Source organism: Clytia hemisphaerica, unplaced genomic scaffold (genome assembly GCF_902728285.1).
Source record: "Clytia hemisphaerica strain Z4C2 unplaced genomic scaffold, Clytia hemisphaerica genome assembly, whole genome shotgun sequence".
Classification (NCBI taxonomy): domain Eukaryota; kingdom Metazoa; phylum Cnidaria; class Hydrozoa; order Leptothecata; family Clytiidae; genus Clytia; species Clytia hemisphaerica.
The window spans coordinates 230115-248906 of record NW_027104534.1 but is presented as its reverse complement, the minus strand read 5'-3'; the positions used below and the strand labels follow the sequence as shown (position 1 = coordinate 248906).

Here is an 18792-nt window from a genome sequence, read left to right as displayed (position 1 = left end):
TCAGACACGTATTTCATATCAGGTCAGTGTCTGTCTATATATTATGCTGATATGAGCAAAAACGTTTTTCTTTTTCTCTTTCTGACCAATCTTGCTCCACATCCTTGTCAATCCAATGTGAAAAAGCTTGTGAATTAAAATTGACGAGTAAGAAAATCTATTTGACCTCTTACAAAAACGTACGATAATTCTATGGTCTTTAATAGTAATCCTAACTTTCAAAGTGGAAACTTAGATATTTGAACAGCTAAATTTTTTGTTTGAAAAAGAGGAAGAAGGAGTTACAAAAATTTATATAATCAGCTTTGGTGTTGAGAAAACAAAATATTTTTCGATAATTAATCACCTTTGTGTCGTACAAGGCTAATTTTTTGACTTGGATTTCTCTGCCTATTTATCCCCAAACCCAGTCTCTTAGCTCGCTTGATTCTGTTTGCGCTCGCATCCATCAGTTAAATCAAAAAGGTGATGCAAATGGTTTTACCCCGTTCTACAATCATGTTGAAAATATATTTTGAGATTTTAGTGTATTTTAACGTTTTTCAGAATTTAAAGTTTGGGCGAGAATTGCTATTTTAGTACTTCAACTTTCTTTCATTGAATATTTCGATTTTGGCTTTTAGGCTATATTCCAAGCCTTATTGGAGCAGATTTGAACTTGGCTGATAAAGAACTGGTCATTCAGGCTAAAAATGAAAAAGTTGAAAAAGTTGAAAGCCAATGAGATTCGAGCTTTACTTCTTCACCACTACTGGTATGTACCCCTATTTCACTTATTGAGAAATTCAGTTTACGTATTTGGTGATTGTGTGAATAGGGATTTAGAATTGTACCCAACACGCTTTTTTTATAAGAATGTGTTCTGCACAATATATTTTTATATGCTATTATCCTATTATCTACTTTATTATTGATAATATAAAAATATCGTAGAATGAAAAATAGATATAATAGAGAAAAGATACACAACTTTTTATTGTGTAACAACAGCCATAAACCGGTCGTGTGTATCCCAGCATCTCTTTGAACCTGTGTTTGGAAATCCATCACAATATTGCACATCGTATTTCTTTATCCACCAAAGATATCGAATTCTAACTTGATGTGAATGACCATTAGCCTGTGTTGTCATCTTTGTCAATGGGACGTAGCCTCTGAGCTGCAAAACCTCTTCTGGTGTAAAAGTAACGTAATGAGTGTGACGACTGGTTTTGGTAGATTCAGAGTAACCCATTTCCAGCTCCAATTCCTTGTATTTGGATGAATCGAGGTCAGCATTTTTCCAATACATACGTTTCCAGATTTCTTCATTCATGGTGACTTCTCTCAAAGCGTTCAATTCTTTCCATACAGACGATCCTTCACCGTGAACTGGAAAAATTGGAAATCTGGTTCTCAGAATACCAACATCTTTGATTTGTGGTAGGAAAATGTGTGTTCCAGCGGCTCTGACTTGTTGTACTTTCCCATCCTGATCAAGAACACAAGTGACACCACGTGCTGTATCAGCTGCTCCACCAGAATTAACAGAAGCTCCGGAGTAAAATGCTGCAGGTGTTTGATAGAAGAATCTACTGTTTATACCATTGAAAGCCTTGGCAGCTCCTCCTTTGCAATCACCATTTCGTTTGCCACCCTCTGTCAAAATTTTACGGTTAGTCCAGTGGTCATTTCCGAAGTGGTTTAACTTGAAAGGATTCCATTTATATAGGGGTGTCAAATAGATGATTTCCAAGGGAATTGCATACGACCATCGCTGTTTCAACATGTGGCATTTTTTTGGGTTTCCCATACATTTTTTGTAGTCAACTCCAGCTGATTTGGCTTGTGTGTTCATGGCGGTGAATAGGTAAGGATCACTGAATCCTCGATGTTGATTTGCTGATCCCATAGCATCTTTACCAACAGTGAACCATCTATGATAGTAACCAGCATTCAATGTGGTTCCATCAAGATTTTGCGCTGGATATTCCAATCCTTCGTCAACAAGTTTAGCTAAAAGAATAAGCAGATACAAAAAAATAGTTTGAAAACATTTTTTACTACTAGGTACTATGGATATCAAAGATTCTAGGTATCTACTAAATTAGATAGTCAATGGTATAGTCATATCGTTGTACAGCTATCAGCCGGCGTCTTATGTCAAAGTACAGTACAGTCTCTTTAACTCGAACCTTTATCATTGTAATATCTCCTTAACCCGAACTATTGTCTCGTCCCTTCATTTACCTTATAAAGCTTATCCATACCTATCCTTAACAATTTTTTTTCCCGGGTGGTTTCGAGTTATGGGGACTCCATTGTATTTTTTACTTTTTCGAGAAAACTTGGAAACCCGTTATACGTCAGATAACTTCAAATACATTTGGTTTTAAAAATCATATCTTAAATACCTTGGTAGTTGTCTTTGCCAGGAATTTCTCCCATCAACTCATCAAGGAAATTTCTCCAATTGGTTGGACGTTCATAAAATCGATCTTCATTTTTATGGTTCAGTTCAAAACGTGCTCCTCTTGAAGTTGAAGAGGATTGGATATCACGATTGGCCATCATGCGAGCTGCCAGATCCTCTTTGATTCTCAACCGTTTTAAAGGAATATCTTTCCCCAAAGGATGGCACATGATGCGATAATTCCATTGAGCAAAACTTGGAACAGTATCATTAATCAAATTAATGATTTTTGTTGGTAGGAAGGATAAGTTTTCATTTCGGCTTTTTCCACCAGAATATCCAACATATCTCATCTTTTCATGCAGCTCTTGCCATGATGCTGCGTCGACGAAATGACGGTCAGATTCGAAAGGTTCATCAATGTCTTTTCCAGATTGGCTCCAGCCACCTTCCAAATAACATAAAACAGGTTTGAAATATTTCCGATAATCACGAACAGAGTAATCTTGTTTTTGGAAAGCTTTGAACCATTCTCTCATCTCGGCAACTTGTTCATCAACATCTGCGATATTCAAAACTTCTGGCGGTACGTCTGGGAAAGGTACTGGTTCCCAAGCATTGAGATTCTTTGATGTTCGATGAGGCATGTATAGACGGTAGTCGTTATGTCTTGTTTTGAATTCAACTCCGTTAAGGACAGCTGCAAATTCACCCATTCCAACGGTACGGTCATTGTTGGCGTGGTCATGGATCGCAGCTGAGGACCAACCACTATGTGATTCACTAAAGTAGTTTTTAAGTCCATGTTGGCGCTGGCGAATCAAATTCAAACCACTCTGACCTTCAGTTCTGACACGACTCTCATCGAAAAATTGTTGAAGCATAACTTGACGTGTCAAAGCTTTGACATGGTTGGTAAGATAATTGACTTTTTGTTCTGTAGTGGCTGAATGACCGTAAATAATCAAGGAGGTGAAACAAAGGAGCGACAACATCTGAAGACAAAAGAAATTTCTTTAAGATATTCCTACTCACTCAGGAGATGGGGGACTAGGTTTACAGGATGACGGGGTTGCCACCCGGCTTCCGACCCTCGGATCCTTAGCGAGACTAAAATGAAGGGAAATATGGAGCATTTCTTGCATTTAACGACCCTTATTGGATATAATTTGACCAATTTCGATGTTCAATTGTCAAACCCATGTGTTTCCCCCTTCAGTAGATAAAAAGAGTTTTGAAAGAAAGTTAAATTTAAAAAAAGTTAAAATTTCTCCAGGGTAGTACAAGAGAGCTAGCTGGGAAACGGATCTCTAAGACTAAGATATTGAATAAAAAAATTAATTTTTACTCACCCCCATGTTTCCAACGAGGTTGACACCCTCAGAAAATGTTTTTCAATACACAAGTGTCACCAAATGAAAAATGATATGCCACATGCCACATTTATCTATTTTGTCAGCTTCAAGGTGCAGGAGATTATAATAACCATATTTGGCAAGCCCAATTTCATTTTCATTTAACTGACTGAAAGAAGGAGAGTTATGCATTTCTTAAATTTGATGGACTATTTTCCCATAATGCACTTCAATAGAGGTTCGTAACAGCCTCCATCGGAGATGTCGTACACCTTTCTTCATATATGAGATATTAAAATTGAAAATTTTAGTGGTTGTTTTCTTAATGAAATAAATCGTTTGGACAGCTACGCAAACGTTAGATATGTTATTTTTATCAGCTAAATAAACTTTGAACTGATATTACTAATTCTATCGAAAACCTGAAAAATCGCAATCCTACATAATCAGTAAAAACTTGTGAAATACACTTTCAGTTATGGCTGAAAAGTGTGCTGTAGTTAGGTAGGAAATCCTACCTAGGTCACGTGACATTACAATAAAATTTTAGCGCTTGACCAATCAGAAGTTTCGCGGGTTTTAGAAAACAATAGCAGCAATGTTTTCTGCGATATTCACTTTTTTTTGCTTGGGAGAGCTTGAAGCACGACAACTAGCCCTTTCAAAATCTATAGCTTATTCTACACACCACTGCCTCTGTGACCCAGTGAAATCCACCCTACTGATTACCCTCAGTGAAAAATCCTCCAAAAATGGCCCTTTTTTTCGCCCTACTTGACAAATCACTCACCCCACTGGAATGTTGTAGTTAAAAGTTGCTCCATTAAAAATGATAATCTTAAGGTACCCCAGTAAAACTTTTCTTTCAGAAAATCACCCCCACTACACTAGAATTTTCTCATTCCTCCTCTTCTAGAATCAATTATTTGAAGGCTGAAAAAGGTAAAAATTTCGCTCGCTTTTAAAATGATATATTGCCCTGGAAATCTTAGAATATACCCCCCCCCCTTTGGAAAAATAAAAAAACACTCTTTTAGATCCCATGGAAATTCTGCTTGAAATCCCCCCTGGAAAATGTTCTTCTACCCCCTGTATGGATATAAAATGGAATGACCCCTTCCCAGTGGAAATGAAAATTCAGTGTAGTTAACCCGATTTTTCCTACCGTGAAAAGCACATGTCAAAATCATATTCCGACCTGTGTCCACCATCGAGATTCTTTTCAGCGCACAATCAAAGCAGAGAAAAGTAACCATGACGACAATCTGAGAACTTGGTTTAAGATCAAAGTTGATATTTTTCTTCATGTCAAAAGACGATTCAGAAATGTCATCAACGCTTTTAAAAAAGAGTCAGTGATAGAGAATCATAACATAAAGATATACACGCTTTTTTTTTTATAAGAATAGTGTACTTTGACTGAGGGTCAAGTATTCTTAAGAAATTGCCAAAATTGAGGGTGAAATATTCTTAACGTATTCTTATTATTTCAGAGAAAAATTTCTTTCCTGGACAGCTTATGTGAGTAACGTAACACACACGAAAGAAAGTACAATATCTCTTTTGTTAAATTATCTGTGTCACTTTTGTTTTACCATTTTCTGAAAAATGACAGTCTTATTCTTATCAATTGACACCCTCACCCTGGAGGGTATTCTTAGGGTATTCTTACGATTTGGCCAATTTTCACCCTAATATTCTTATAAAAGGTATTCTTATAAAAAAAAAAGCGTGCACACGAGGTTGAAAGTGTTAGTTCCCTGCCGTAAAAACGCTTACTACGCCCATTGGTTGATCCTTGGAAGCAACACAACATCAAGCTAACAACATTGACAAACAACAACTTTGTACAGTCAACTAGATTTTTAAGAGATATACAAGAAAAACACCATTTACATAGACAGCCTCAGATCCTTTTCATCGTCCAATATACATAAAGATTTCGATTGCATTGAAGTAAACTTAACCATAATTAATAGTTAAGTAATTATTATCATACATTTGGGAATCATGTAGTAGAAGATTTATTTTGAAAGAAACTCATTTCAATTACACTTGGAGGTTCCTGGGGAAGTCGTCAATAGTAAACTGTATATACTGATACAGTCTGCTAGACATCAATATGGTAATTTTTTTATCTTCATCTTTGATTCTTTCTACAGTAATTAGATTGACACATACGTGATGAAATTTATATTATTGGTCGTCAGAGGTTGATACTTTCTTTGAAAACTCAATCTCTGATACTCAGGGTATATTTTTCCAGCTTAATTGTGGAAGCACCGGATCCACGACATGAGTGTGTGTAAAATGTCGAAAATCAAGATTTTCTCCTGTCGGCGCAAACCATGGTCTATAAGTAGCACGAATGCGTTAGTGGATGCCAGCAGCCTATATATTTTTTGGCCCGTCAAACTATACAGTATCGCTGATTTTGACAGCTTTTCGCTAAAAAAGAAATCTTGAGATTTTTTGAAACTTTAGGAGATAGCCAAGGCGAGTAAGTATGCCTTACTTTGATCAAAACAAGTAGAGTGAAATAACCAAGACGAGAAAAATCGAAATCGGCACTTAAATGGTCAATATATATTTACTGATATTTTATTTCGGTAAAATCTAAAAGCAATACATTGTCTTGGATTGTCATTGCATTGCTCGGTGGTCTATAATTTAAAGATCCTTAAAACATAGTAAAGTTATTCGTCATTAACAAATGCTATACTTTGGCGACTAAAAATAAAACGCCCATTCCTGTAAAATTCCATCATTGGATGAAAATAGACATTTAATCAATATAATTTTTCCTGTTCCAAATGAAATCAAACTTGAAGGCATTCAATATACGTTTTTTCAATGTTTATTTAGAAACGTATCTATGAGGCGTTCCAACCAAATGTGGGAGTGAATCTTCGCATTGGAATTTCCGTTTTGGCAACCATGTTACGTCACATACACACAATTTTTCTTCCCAAAACCACGTGATTAAAATTAGCCAATCAGCGAGCTCATTAATTAGAATCAGTTTTGTTAATCTCCCTTTAATGGTGGATGACGTAATCAGATTTCACAAGGGAATAGTTTTTTGTTAACACACATGCCAAATACTTAAACTAATGGGTATTCACCGCTAAGTGGTATTAAATCTAAGATACAAAACAATTAAAAAACAAACAATAGTTTCTCGTAGCCTGTACCTAACACTTTATGTTAACAGAATTCAAATAGGAAATCATCAGGTGTGACTGATACAGGATGATTAATTACCAAAAAAATGAGGTTTTATTTTAATGTAGTAATTATTGTTGGCATTATCACGTCAATTTAGGAAAATAAAACATCACTCTTGACATTTTATTATCCTTTTGTTCTCATGTATATAAAATATACCAACATGTATGGGAAAAAGAATCAGTTCGGTTTTGCAGGCCAAAATAATCCGACTGGCGGGACACAAATTTTGTATATTTTTACTAAAAACGATACATTTATTTTGAAATTATGGCATCTTTAATTTTGTTCTTTATTGGTATGGCTTTATGCAATCTATTCTCAGGTATGGTTTCTAGGTCAGATTTACTACGAAGAGTTTCTGGAACATTTTTTAAAATCAGCCCTAGCGAATACAGGGATAATTTCCGACACAGCTGGCACACAACGTTGTTTCAACGTTCACCTAACGTTATATTGATGTTGTGAACGTTAGATAAACGTCGAAACAAAGTTAAGTGCCAGCTCGGTAATTATCTCTTGGTTTTAGCCCTAAGCCACCCCTAACCCCCATAAATATTACACTTGTAAATATTACTACCTTTCCTGTTAAAATTTGAGCTTCCTTTTTTCTTCCTAAGTTTCCTTTAGGCTCATTCAAGTCATAAATCAAAAATTTACAAAATATTTTCATTTACAGGTTTACAAGCAGTTCCAGTTTCTCAAAATAAAGACGATGTAGCATCGAAGAACGAAACTAACAAAAATATTATCCAGTTTTATGATGAAAGATTTGATCTTTCGGAACTGAAGTTGGCTGGTGATATAATGTTTTCTGAAGCACAACTCAACGATGAAGTTAACGATGATGATAAGAAAAAAGATCGAAACCGTCGGCGTCGTGATACTGTCGGCCCTGTTAGGCCAGTGGCGACATGGAAAGACGGAGTGGTGCCTTATGTATTTAACTTTGGAATGAGTAAGTATGAAACAGTTTTTGAACAATATTACAAGCTTAGCTCCAAGGATATACCAACACAACCATAAGACGACCATACATGGCCTTGTAAAAGTTTCATCAAATAGAGGCAGTAAAACGCGACCCACGTGACTGAATGACTTATTAAAATTTTGACTTTTTGGCTACTTCAGAGAAAAGCACGCCTTTTTTCTTATAATACAAGCCCGAGTTACAACTCTTCCTTACTCGGCTTTTTTATAAAACCGTATTTATAACTCGTTTACTGTAACTCGCCTTTTCTGGACGTAAGTTTCCGACGAACTGAGATAGTTTCAGTTAAATAAATATGATAGTTTCTTTTTAAATGAGATAGTTTCGTTTTAAATGAGATAGTTTCGTTTTAAGGGAAATAGTATCCCCTGAATGAAACAAAGTTTCTTTTTAAACGAGATAGTTTCGTTTTAAATGAGATAGTTTCGTTTTAAATGAGATAGTTTCTCCTGAAATGAACTTAGTATATCCCCTGAATGAAACATAGTTTCTTTTTAAGGGCTCTGACCATAGTGAATTTTTCATAATTGCCGTGTTTAAAAAATGTTTTCTGACTGATGTAACCAACAAAACTATGGCATGTTATACATTTTCTGTTAGACAAACTATTCCTGAATCTGAAAATTCAAAAATTGCATTGAAAAAATTTGATGAAGAAGAAAATGAAGACTTTTGCGAGGAAGAGTATTTCAACTTTGAAGAGCTTAGTTTCGGCGAAGAAAAAATATTTTGAAAAAATTTTCGCAGTAGATGGTGTATCTTTTACTGAACAATAAAAAATTTTGCGGAAAATTTTTGAAAATGCTTCTTTGTCTCGAAATCTTCAAAATAGTGGTTTTTCATCAATTTTTCATCTGGATTTTGCTTAAAAAAACAGTCATAACTTTTGACACATCTTTTTAGAAAAATTTTCCGCAAAATTTAAAATAGTTCAATTCTTTGCAGACAGTGTAAAGAAATTTTGAAACAAAAAAGTTAATTACCCATTAAAACTAAGCACTTTTTCTAAAAGAGGGTGATGCAACATATTATTAACATCTTTTTAAAGTTCATAACGTCATTTTTGCAATTAAATTCTTAATTACTCTTAAGGGATTCGATTAAAAAGCAATTTATAAACGCAATTCTTTGTTAAAAGTGTTAAGGAACCTGAAATATAACTTTTATGTTCAAATACCAAAATCAATTTTTGGACTATGGTCAGAGCCCTTAAACGAGATAGTATCGGTTTAAATGACATAGTTTCGGTTTAAATGATATAGTTTCGTTTTAAACAAGAAAGTATTTATTGGCGCTTCCGCGCGCCATAGAAACCTGCTGCAACATTAATCTACTTTTTAATCCATGTTTTCCTTTGGTGTGGTTTAGAAATTAAGACAAAGACGGAAGACAATTTTAGTTCCAATCAATCAAATTTCAATTTTCTCTTATAAATAGCTGATGAGCAGAAAAAGAAGATTAAATGGGCAATGAAAATTATTGAACGAAGATCATGCATCAAATTTCAAGAAACAAGTTTCACGGATCGACCAAAACATTTCCTGGCAATTACAACCGGCAACGGGTAAGCCCCAATATTATATACAGTGGAATCTCCGTAACTCGAACATGCACGGGGAACACAAATTTGTTCGAGATACGCAGTATTCATTTTTCCCTTATCACTTGTCGTTGTGTTTCTGAGACAGGGGTGTACAAAACAACACGATCCAATAAGTTTATTCAGACAATCAATATTACAAAAAGGAAAAAAAAAACTAACAATAACTATGATTTAAGTTTTACGAAGCCAGAAGTTTGGCAACTGACTATGGTCGGTGTAGATTGTTTAGTGTTTTGCCAAGAAAAACCATAGGTCAACCCCCTTGTTACTGTACTCAGGAAATGCGGTATGCAGACATCCGCGGTAAAACAATCAAAACAAATAATTTCATTGCCAGACAAATAGTGGGGACGTACGTGGGTCCGGGACACCGAAATACCGACACATTTTTGTTTATCACCAAAATACCGACGCAAAAAAGGTCAATACCGACACACCGATAAACTGACCCCCCCCCAAAATATCGTTATGCTGAGCAACCCCATACTCAGTCTTTTTAAAGACCTCTTTCGGTTTACTGATACGCAAAGAAGGGGAATCTTTTTACGTCAAGACCTATCAGTAACAGTCGAAACTATCTTGGTTAAACCTGGTTTCTTACCATGTTCTTGGGTCCTTCTCGTTGGTCAGATGCAAAACATTCAAATATTTGGATCAAGTCCCCAGAAAGTTTATCAGAGCGCAGTGGTCCTAACTATCCATGATTCCGTTTGACAGTGAAATGGCTTTAATGTTTTTTTTACTTCTACAAACATTTTTTAGTACTTTTTACAAGGTGTTTCTACGGGGCTACACTCTGTAGCACAAAAGTGTATATATCAATTTGTAATTAAAAGCTTTGATAAGCTTTTGATCAAAAGTTTCTAATGTTTTTTAATTTCAGGTGTTATTCTACTGTCGGATCAAGCAACTTTCCATTGAATATTTTATCGTTGAAGTTTCCAAATTGTTTTGATTGCTCATCTATTGTACACGAATTATTACATGCCCTTGGCTTCTTTCATGAACAGCAAAGAATGGTAAGAGATTTCGGGACCAAAAAATACCATTATTCTTCTTTAAACTATTCCCTGATTTAAAATTTAACCATTTTAATCCAACTTGATTTTGAGACGTACGGGTTTACATTAATTTTTTTCACCAAAACAAACTGACATAACTTAAACCTCTATCTAAAAAAGTATGGTTTGTATCATTATTTTCAAATTTGTGCTTTTAAAACACTACGTCGTGGGACTTGCAGATATGAAATAGAGGCATATATTCCAGTGGCACATCTCTGTACCTCTTTGCGCCAAAATCTTCTAATAAACGTGGGAGGGGGGTTTGAAATAAGAGGGTGGGTGAAAAAAATCTCAAACCTCAATAAGGGGGGGGGGAATAAGAATGTCCTGAGAAGAAAATTTTCGAAAATTAATTAGCGGGGAGGAAGCTTATTATGTACCCAAGAGTAGGACAAAATTGTTCATGTAAAATACAGAGTGTCTGTTACAAAAAGAAGATTCTTTCTATTCATCTAAAATAATCACGACACCCTTTTTACGGTTTTTAGGTTCGGGACAAATACGTCAAAATTAATTGGAAGAATATTCAACCAGGGCAACAATACAATTTCAAGAAAGTCAAATCATTAGTAGATACAGATCAAACCTATGACATGAGAAGTCTAATGCACTACAAATCGTAAGTAAATCGATCAAATTCGTTTCTAAATATCTTTCCAACAAATCACCTTTAAACCCTTGAAGCTTAGACGAGACTGGGTTAGAGTTCATCAGATATCTTGATGCTTTGGATAAAGAAAAAAGTACTTATTATAGCTCCGGTTGTTATTACGTGTGCAATTCCTTCTATAGGCTAGGTATTTAGATTTCTGCTCCGGGGTACTAGGGTTAGGGAATTTCTAACAAAGTGAATAAACTATGGACAGACTCTATGATATCACACTCCAAAGCTTACCACAGTGAAAACCTACTGACCAGGATAATGTGAACATTTTTACAAAAGTATACTACTTGTAAGATTCGGATAAGCAGTCCATTTTTCACTCATCGGGGTTCAACTCTCTCTAACTCGAACTCCTGTCATTTTAATCTCTCCGTAATTCGACTAAAAAATTAATCCCCTCAACTGGAAAATGGTAGAAAATACTCTCTGTAATTCGAAAATTACTCTAATTTTAAGAAGATTCGGTCCCTTGAAGATCGAATTAGAGAGTATCAACTATATTGAAAAGAAAATACAACTGGTGAAAAGAACTGTAAATCTGATCTTCATCTTCTTCTTTTCATAGATACGATTTTTCGAGTAATGGGGAACCAACAATTGAATGTATAAACGCAGATGGTACTGCTTGTCAACTTGGTGGGAAATGGCTTCGATACTCTGATACAAAAAAACTGAATAAAGTTTATGGATGTAAACCTAAAAGATTCGGATACTCATCACGTTATAATAACCAATAAACTTCCTTTTCAAAATATTGCTTCGGTAATTGAGGAGTTTATAAAAAGTTTACCCTATTAATCAAAGCAATACTTTAAAGGTTTTATTTTTAAGTGTTCCCGTGGCATATCAGACATAAATTTCATATCAGGACAGTGTCTGCCTATCGTTATATTATGCTGATATAAGCAAAAAAATGTTTTCTTTTTCTCTTTCTGACCAATCTTGCTCCACATCCGTGTCAATCCAATGTGAAAAAGCTTGTAAATTAAAATTGACGAGTGGAGTAAGCAAACGATATCACTCTTTATTTAAAAACAAAACCTTTAATAACTTAACGCTTATAATAGACGTGGTACTGGTTTCAAAACGAGGCAGTCGTTGCATTCAAAATAATTTATGAAAAACCCGATCATAGGGTTAAAATTGAAGGTTTTCCATAAGTTTCTTATATTATTCAGCTTCTCATGCATCTGATAATGCAATCTGATAATGCCAGTGATAATGTTGGCTATTTTGGTTTAGGAGTCAGCAATGAGCGTGGCTGGAAACTACTAGAGTTTTGTGCTATCAATAATCTTGTCATTACCAACACGTTATTCAAACACCCGGAAAAACGCCGATTTACCTGGGTCTCACCGAACGGAACCCACAAAAACCAGATAGACTATATTATTACCGATATTCGCATCAAAAGGATTTTCAAAAACAGCCGGTCATATCACTCTGCTGATATAGGATCTGATCATTCCTTAGTTGGAGCAAAACTGAACCTTTCCCCACCGAAATTCAAGAAGTCACGCTCACTACCCAAACGCTTCAATGTCGAGAAATTGAAAGACCCTGACGTGCTCCATGCTTTCCAACAAAGAATCGGCGGATACTTCGAACCCTTACTTCAGCTTGTTGAAACAAACGATATTGACACCGTCTATAATGAGTTCAAGCAAGTCACCAATGAAGCAACTGAAGAACTGATCGGACGGGTTAAGCACAGAAAAGTTGATGGTCTCCCACAAGAAGTTGAAAAAGCGTGCGAGGAAAGACGCAAGGCCCGTTTAGCCTTGCTGAAAGATGGTAATGCCGTAAACGTAGCAAGATATAGAGAACTTAATAAAGACGTAAAGAAATCCATCAACAAACATAAGAAAGAAAATCTTGAGAAAAAAGTTGTTCAAATGGAAAATGACTTTCAGCGTAATAACTCGTTCAACCTTTTTAAAACAGTCAGAGAATGGAAGACAAACGCAGTGCTAATCCTAACCTGATGCAAGATAAAAACGGCATAAAGCACACCGACCCAGCTCAAGTCTTGAAAGTATGGGAAGACCATTTCAAAGCACACCTGAACAAGGAATTTCCGCACAAAGATGATGCCATCAATGAAATCTCTAACCCAGCCGAGAATGAGTCATTCCCAGCGATATCGATAGAGGATGTAAGAAAACTGTAAAGAAAATGAAGAAAAGGAAAGCCCCGGGAGTTGACGAGATCACTGCCGAGGTCCTGATCGCTGGTGGTGAACCAATGCTCCGAATGCTCCATGCCATATTCACAAAAGTCGAAAGAGATACCATCTCACCGAAAGACTGGTCTAAATCCCTTATAAACCCAGTACACAAGAAAGGAAGTAAGTCAAATCCAGAAAACTACCGAGCCATTTCATTGATATCGATACCTAGCAAAGTCTTCCTGCGAATACTCCTCAAGAGAATGACAGAAAGAACCGAATCTTTTCTTCGCCCTTCACAGTTTGGTTTCCGTAAAAACAGAGGAACAGTCGATGCAATCTTCATTGTCCGCCAAATTTTGGAGAAAGCTAGGGAGAGGAACGTCAAAGTACACCTTCACTTCATTGATTTCAAGGCAGCTTTCGATACCATCTGGCGGGAAGCATTATGGAAAATGATGCGTGCGATTGGTATTGACCCACGTATCGTTGATATCATTGAAAGCATCTACTCAAATGCTGAATGTGCTGTAGTTGTTAACAAACAAATCACCAATTGGTTCAAGGTCAAGGTTGGTGTACGACAAGGCTGTCTGCTATCTCCAGTCCTATTTAACATATTCCTGGAATTCGTTATGGATGAGCTGAAGAGTCTCGATGACCACCTTGAACTAAAAGAAAATATGTCCACGGAGCTTAGGTATGCTGATGACACTACACTTGTGACCGCAATCTTTGAAAAATTAGAAATATCGACAGCTGAACTCGAGACCGCTTGTTCCAAATGGGGAATGAAGATCAACGCATCTAAATGCAAAACCATCAGTGACTCGCCAGTACCCATTCAAATCAACAATGAGAACGTTGAGAATGTCAGTGACTTTGTTTTCCTGGGAAGTAACGTTCCAGGCACTACAAACGACATCAAACGAAGACTGGGCTTAGCATCTTCCAGCTTTGGACGCTTAAGAGATCAAATATGGCGTAACAAGACATAAGCCTGAAGCTGAAACTACGACTCTACAACGCGCTCATCGTCCCCATAGCAATTTATGCCTCGGAAACCTGGACTCTGAAAAAATCAGATACACAGTTACTGCTAGTTTTCGAAATGAGATGTTTCAGATCACTTCTCGGCCTTACATTAATGGACCGTGTTCGTAATGTTGAAATCAGAAACCGGCTTGGAGTCACCACCACCATCGTTGACATCGTTAGAAAGAGACGTCTCTCCTGGTTTGGCCATGTTATCCGCAGAGACCTGGATAATCCCGTCAAAATTGCCTTCAAAGACGACTTCACAAACCCCAGACCGCGTGGAAGACCTCCAAAGAGATGGAAAGACCAAATGTATGTTGATACTGGTTCTGCACTGGCTCAACTAGAAGAAGTTGCCATGGACCGTCATGCTTGGAAAGACTTGGTCATGAGGAGCAAGGGGCCTGTTCAGGCCTGAGCATCTAAGCAAGAAGAAGCATGCATCTAATATTAAGGTGTAAACCAGTCGTTCTGCTTCGTCCCTGGCCTCGTACTTATAATAACTTGGGATTCGGGTCAACATACTATTAATGTATATTATATCATAATTTCTATATCATAATTTCTTATAATCTTTTGTACAACATTATTATATTCTCAGTTATTTATAACAATTTCATCATTAAAAACGAAAGTATACCATATATTAACACTATTAAATTGAACTAAATATGAACTAATATTTATGCCTGGATATCTTTGTCCATAATAGTTGACACTCTCTTATTCGACCGCGATACTATTCGATCCGCTCCATTATTCGATAATATTGATAGTCACCGTCAAGAAGGAACTCTCATATACGACGCTCTACTATTCGATACACTCCCTTATTCGATGGAAACTCGATTCCCCTTGAATTTCAAGTGAGCAGGTATAGATAAGGTATTGTTTAAATAGAACTCTCTCTTTTTAACGTGAAGGAAATAAACTTCTTGGTTTCTGGTAAAGTGTGCATTATTACGTTACATTACGCTAGAATAGTTCTAAGAGTTACAAAAAGTCAAATTGTAAAAATCATAACAAATTTGGCCTGAAATTTCGGAAACCCTACTTAAATTTAGAGAAAAGTCCCTCTAAAGAATCCAAAAATTTTAACTGACAAATGTTAATCATTCATCATAGGGCGCACACCACGCATGCTAGTTCATCATACTCTTTATAAAGTTTAGTGCGACAAGGCAAGTCATATCTACCACACCTCGTTTTAACAAAACTCAAATATCCGATTTCCCGTGAAAATTTCCCGATTTTAAGATCGGGTTTTTCATCAACGCAAATATATTTCGTCATTTTTAGCGATGTTTTTTGAGCCATTAAATATCCTTTATACACACGTTTCAAAGAAGCAGGACATTGTGCAGTTCCGGGTACCATTATTGTTGATACATGATCGTGTATTTTGCAGACTGAGCAATAAACATCGTGTTGCGAGGTAACATCCATGTTGAAAAGATTAAACGGGTTGAGTTGGAACTGAACACCGTAGATAAAGGACATGTTAGCCCTGTTCTTATATGGAGATGCATTTGTAGCATAATTTGTTTTTTCTGGTAAACACAGATAGTTTGAACCACCCTCCTTTTTGATGTTTTGCGCACTTCCAATTCGCCCTATAAAAATATCGATTAAAATCATAAATCATTTATTCGTTTAAGTTTATTAACGTTTTTCTAATGAAGATATACGAAAGAGAATGATGGAAAATTAATTCTCGCGACAACTTATTTTGCCGAGGTAACAATGATTTTGGTGTGACGTAGCCCCGTTATCAAGGGGGCGGGGATAGCCATCCTAGGCAAGACGCAACGGGTACGACAGGTACAGCGGCCCGTACCATATTTTCACAAAATAAACCGAAATTTTTCTCTTAGTCGGTGAAATCGCTATAAAATCGCTTAAATTTCCTCATTCGCCGTACTAGATATAAAAATCTTAGAAAAATAAAAATAAAAATATTCTTAAAAACAAGAAAACTTTATTCAGAATTAAGACTTTGACCTCAAATAATAAATTGGAGCAATTGGAGTTTTTACAAGTTATATCGGTTATTTTAGTTCTGGATAATATATCAGATTTACAAGTATACTTTAGAATTTGATTTTCATTTTTGCATTCATAATTTCTCACGCTATCGTCTGTTTAACCCACATACAAAAAACTTGAATCGATTCCTGAATCTTGAATCGACAACAGCGTATATGAACGGGTTAATTGATAAATGAATCGAGTAAAATACATTCGATGTAAATCGAACAACATCTTGATCTTGTTTCAACAATTTTTTCATCAAACCATAAGTTTTTAGCAACCAATAAATTTTGTTTGGCAAAACACACACCACAAAAGCTGTTAAGAGAACAATCAATATCTTCATAACCCTACGATTACTTTTAGTTCTTTGAGTGGTTTGATGTCTCATACTTTGGTCTATATGATGCTCTTGTGAAGCTTTGGATAAAACCTTCAAAATAATTGTATACAGAACACATAACACTATTACGGGGATAACAAAAGTTCCAATCAAAATGATCCAAAAATATATCACAGATTCCGGACCAGTCCAATTATTAGAACACGAATTTCCATTGACAATACTCTTGGTGATCTTAATCTTGGAGCAGGATGGCACAGTTATTAATATACCGCAAAATGATAAAAGTAATGTTATAACATAAGCTTTTTTAGTGCTCAGCCCTCTACTAAAAGGGTATACAATCCCCATAAAACGTTCTATAGCTATCACCAGAATAACAGATAAAGATATTTGCGAACTTGATGTAACTACCAACGAAACGAGCATACATCCTACATAACCATAAAGGAACGAACATGTCCATAATTGAGGAAACAAATGAATAAAATGAACGAATGAACACAACATATCAGCCAACGCTAAAAAAGCGATTAACTTTTGACATAATGTAGATAGCGCCCAATACTTTGAGGAGATTAACACTACGATAGCGTTGGCAATCAAACCGATAGCAGTTATTGATATGTCGATGATGACGAAAAGTAAATTATTATTGCATTCGGGGTCCAAAACCTTATTGGGATCGCTCGGTTCACTGGTCACCATTTCTCTTGCAGAACCAAGAAGAGTTTAGATGGGGTTTAGATACTCTGGTCTTGATGATTTGATTTACACGTTTTTTATAAGAACAATAGTCAAAATATTAAGAACAAGTTAAAGGGATAATCAGATGGTCTAAAATATTTGGCATGTGGGATCCTTCTATTGTCCTGAGCAAAATCTCAAAATGTCTAGCTATTTTTCAAAGTCGAGATATTTAATTACAAATTTTTGGCTGTGGATGAAACAATAGAAATCTAATGTAAGTTCCGTGTAAGAACCCATTTTCAAAAGTTTCAAATTTTGATATCTCGATTTTGGAAAATTCTTACAGGACCACAGAAGGTTTCTGTAATCTAAATATCTCAAACCATCTGATTTATCCCTTTGAGAATATTTCAAGGCTTTGCAGACTCTAAAAGACACCAAACAAAATAGTGAAAAAATAAGAGAATGTTAAGGACATTTTTAGGATTTAAACTAAAGATGTTAAGAACATCCGGAGGCTTCTAAATTTTTTGGTATTCTCATTAAATAATGTTAGATTCCAAGAACGCACAAATGATGTTAAAACAACTTGTTTCGCAATTTAAAACGATTCAATATAACAAAATATCATCTTCTTCTCTTGAAGCATAACCTTCTACTACTATACAGCTTCATACTTTCTTTGAAAAGAAATGTTGAATTTACCGGAGTCTAACTGCCTCAAAAGTAGTCAAGGTATACAATTTCTCAGCACGTATTTATGATATTTCAAAAAGCTACCCGCCGTTAGAAAGATATTTCCAAAGGGAATAATCTAATAGATTAAAGATTTTTGTGTAAACTTCAAAAATAAGAAATAAAAATGAAGATGAAAAAAGCAAGGAAGTTGAAAAAAGGAAGGTCTTTTCTTCCGTTTCAAAAAGCATTAGATCAGACCTATAAGAACGTCTTTGTTCAGACTTTTTATCTTTCTTAGATAAAAAAGTTACAGCACTACGAAGTTTAGGTCATTCATCTGATGTTTTTGGTCGTTTTTGGTCGTTATATTCCAAGAGCTGTAACTTTTCATCCAACAAAGATACGAAAAATTTTAAACACAGATTTTAAATCAGCAAGATATTTTAAAAAGTCTTTTGTTATGATTTTTGGACCAATAGAAAAAATCTTCATTACTGTATAATGAAACCTGTATCCTTGTTACTATTCAAAATCATATACAGTACGCG

The 18792-nt window shown here is 35.6% G+C and overlaps 6 protein-coding genes across 6 annotated transcripts in view; 3 read left to right on the top strand and 3 right to left on the bottom strand.

Moving 5' to 3' along the window:
* Positions 1 to 849: 849 nt before the first annotated feature.
* On the bottom strand, positions 850 to 3920 carry LOC136822481 (uncharacterized). Its single transcript, XM_067078747.1, has 3 exons — positions 3745 to 3920; positions 2394 to 3387; positions 850 to 1995 (listed from the first exon to the last, which is right to left on the bottom strand). The coding sequence occupies exons 1-3, from the start codon at positions 3748 to 3750 to the stop codon at positions 974 to 976; spliced, it is 2022 nt and encodes a 673-aa protein (XP_066934848.1). The 5' UTR covers positions 3751 to 3920; the 3' UTR covers positions 850 to 973.
* A 3244-nt stretch (positions 3921 to 7164) lies between these two features.
* Positions 7165 to 12116, top strand: LOC136822462 (seminal metalloprotease 1-like). Its single transcript, XM_067078728.1, has 6 exons — positions 7165 to 7300; positions 7655 to 7933; positions 9404 to 9530; positions 10453 to 10588; positions 11122 to 11252; positions 11863 to 12116. The coding sequence occupies exons 1-6, from the start codon at positions 7246 to 7248 to the stop codon at positions 12032 to 12034; spliced, it is 900 nt and encodes a 299-aa protein (XP_066934829.1). The 5' UTR covers positions 7165 to 7245; the 3' UTR covers positions 12035 to 12116.
* Positions 12117 to 12493: 377 nt separating this feature from the next.
* On the top strand, positions 12494 to 13282 carry LOC136822498 (uncharacterized). The gene has a single exon (XM_067078764.1). It carries the CDS (start codon positions 12494 to 12496, stop codon positions 13280 to 13282), a length of 789 nt encoding a protein of 262 aa, XP_066934865.1.
* Positions 13283 to 14611: 1329 nt separating this feature from the next.
* On the top strand, positions 14612 to 14920 carry LOC136822496 (uncharacterized). The gene has a single exon (XM_067078763.1). It carries the CDS (start codon positions 14612 to 14614, stop codon positions 14918 to 14920), a length of 309 nt encoding a protein of 102 aa, XP_066934864.1.
* Positions 14921 to 15024: 104 nt separating this feature from the next.
* LOC136822461 (short-chain collagen C4-like) overlaps positions 15025 to 18792 on the bottom strand; it is a 28290-nt gene continuing 24522 nt past the window's right edge. The window contains exon 4 of the mRNA XM_067078727.1: positions 15025 to 16115. Coding sequence (XP_066934828.1) covers positions 15622 to 16115 — 494 coding nt within the window. The 3' untranslated portion in view covers positions 15025 to 15621. The remainder of the gene's footprint in view (positions 16116 to 18792) is intronic.
* On the bottom strand, positions 16510 to 17584 carry LOC136822494 (substance-K receptor-like). Its single transcript, XM_067078761.1, has one exon. It carries the CDS (start codon positions 17582 to 17584, stop codon positions 16634 to 16636), a length of 951 nt encoding a protein of 316 aa, XP_066934862.1. The 3' UTR covers positions 16510 to 16633.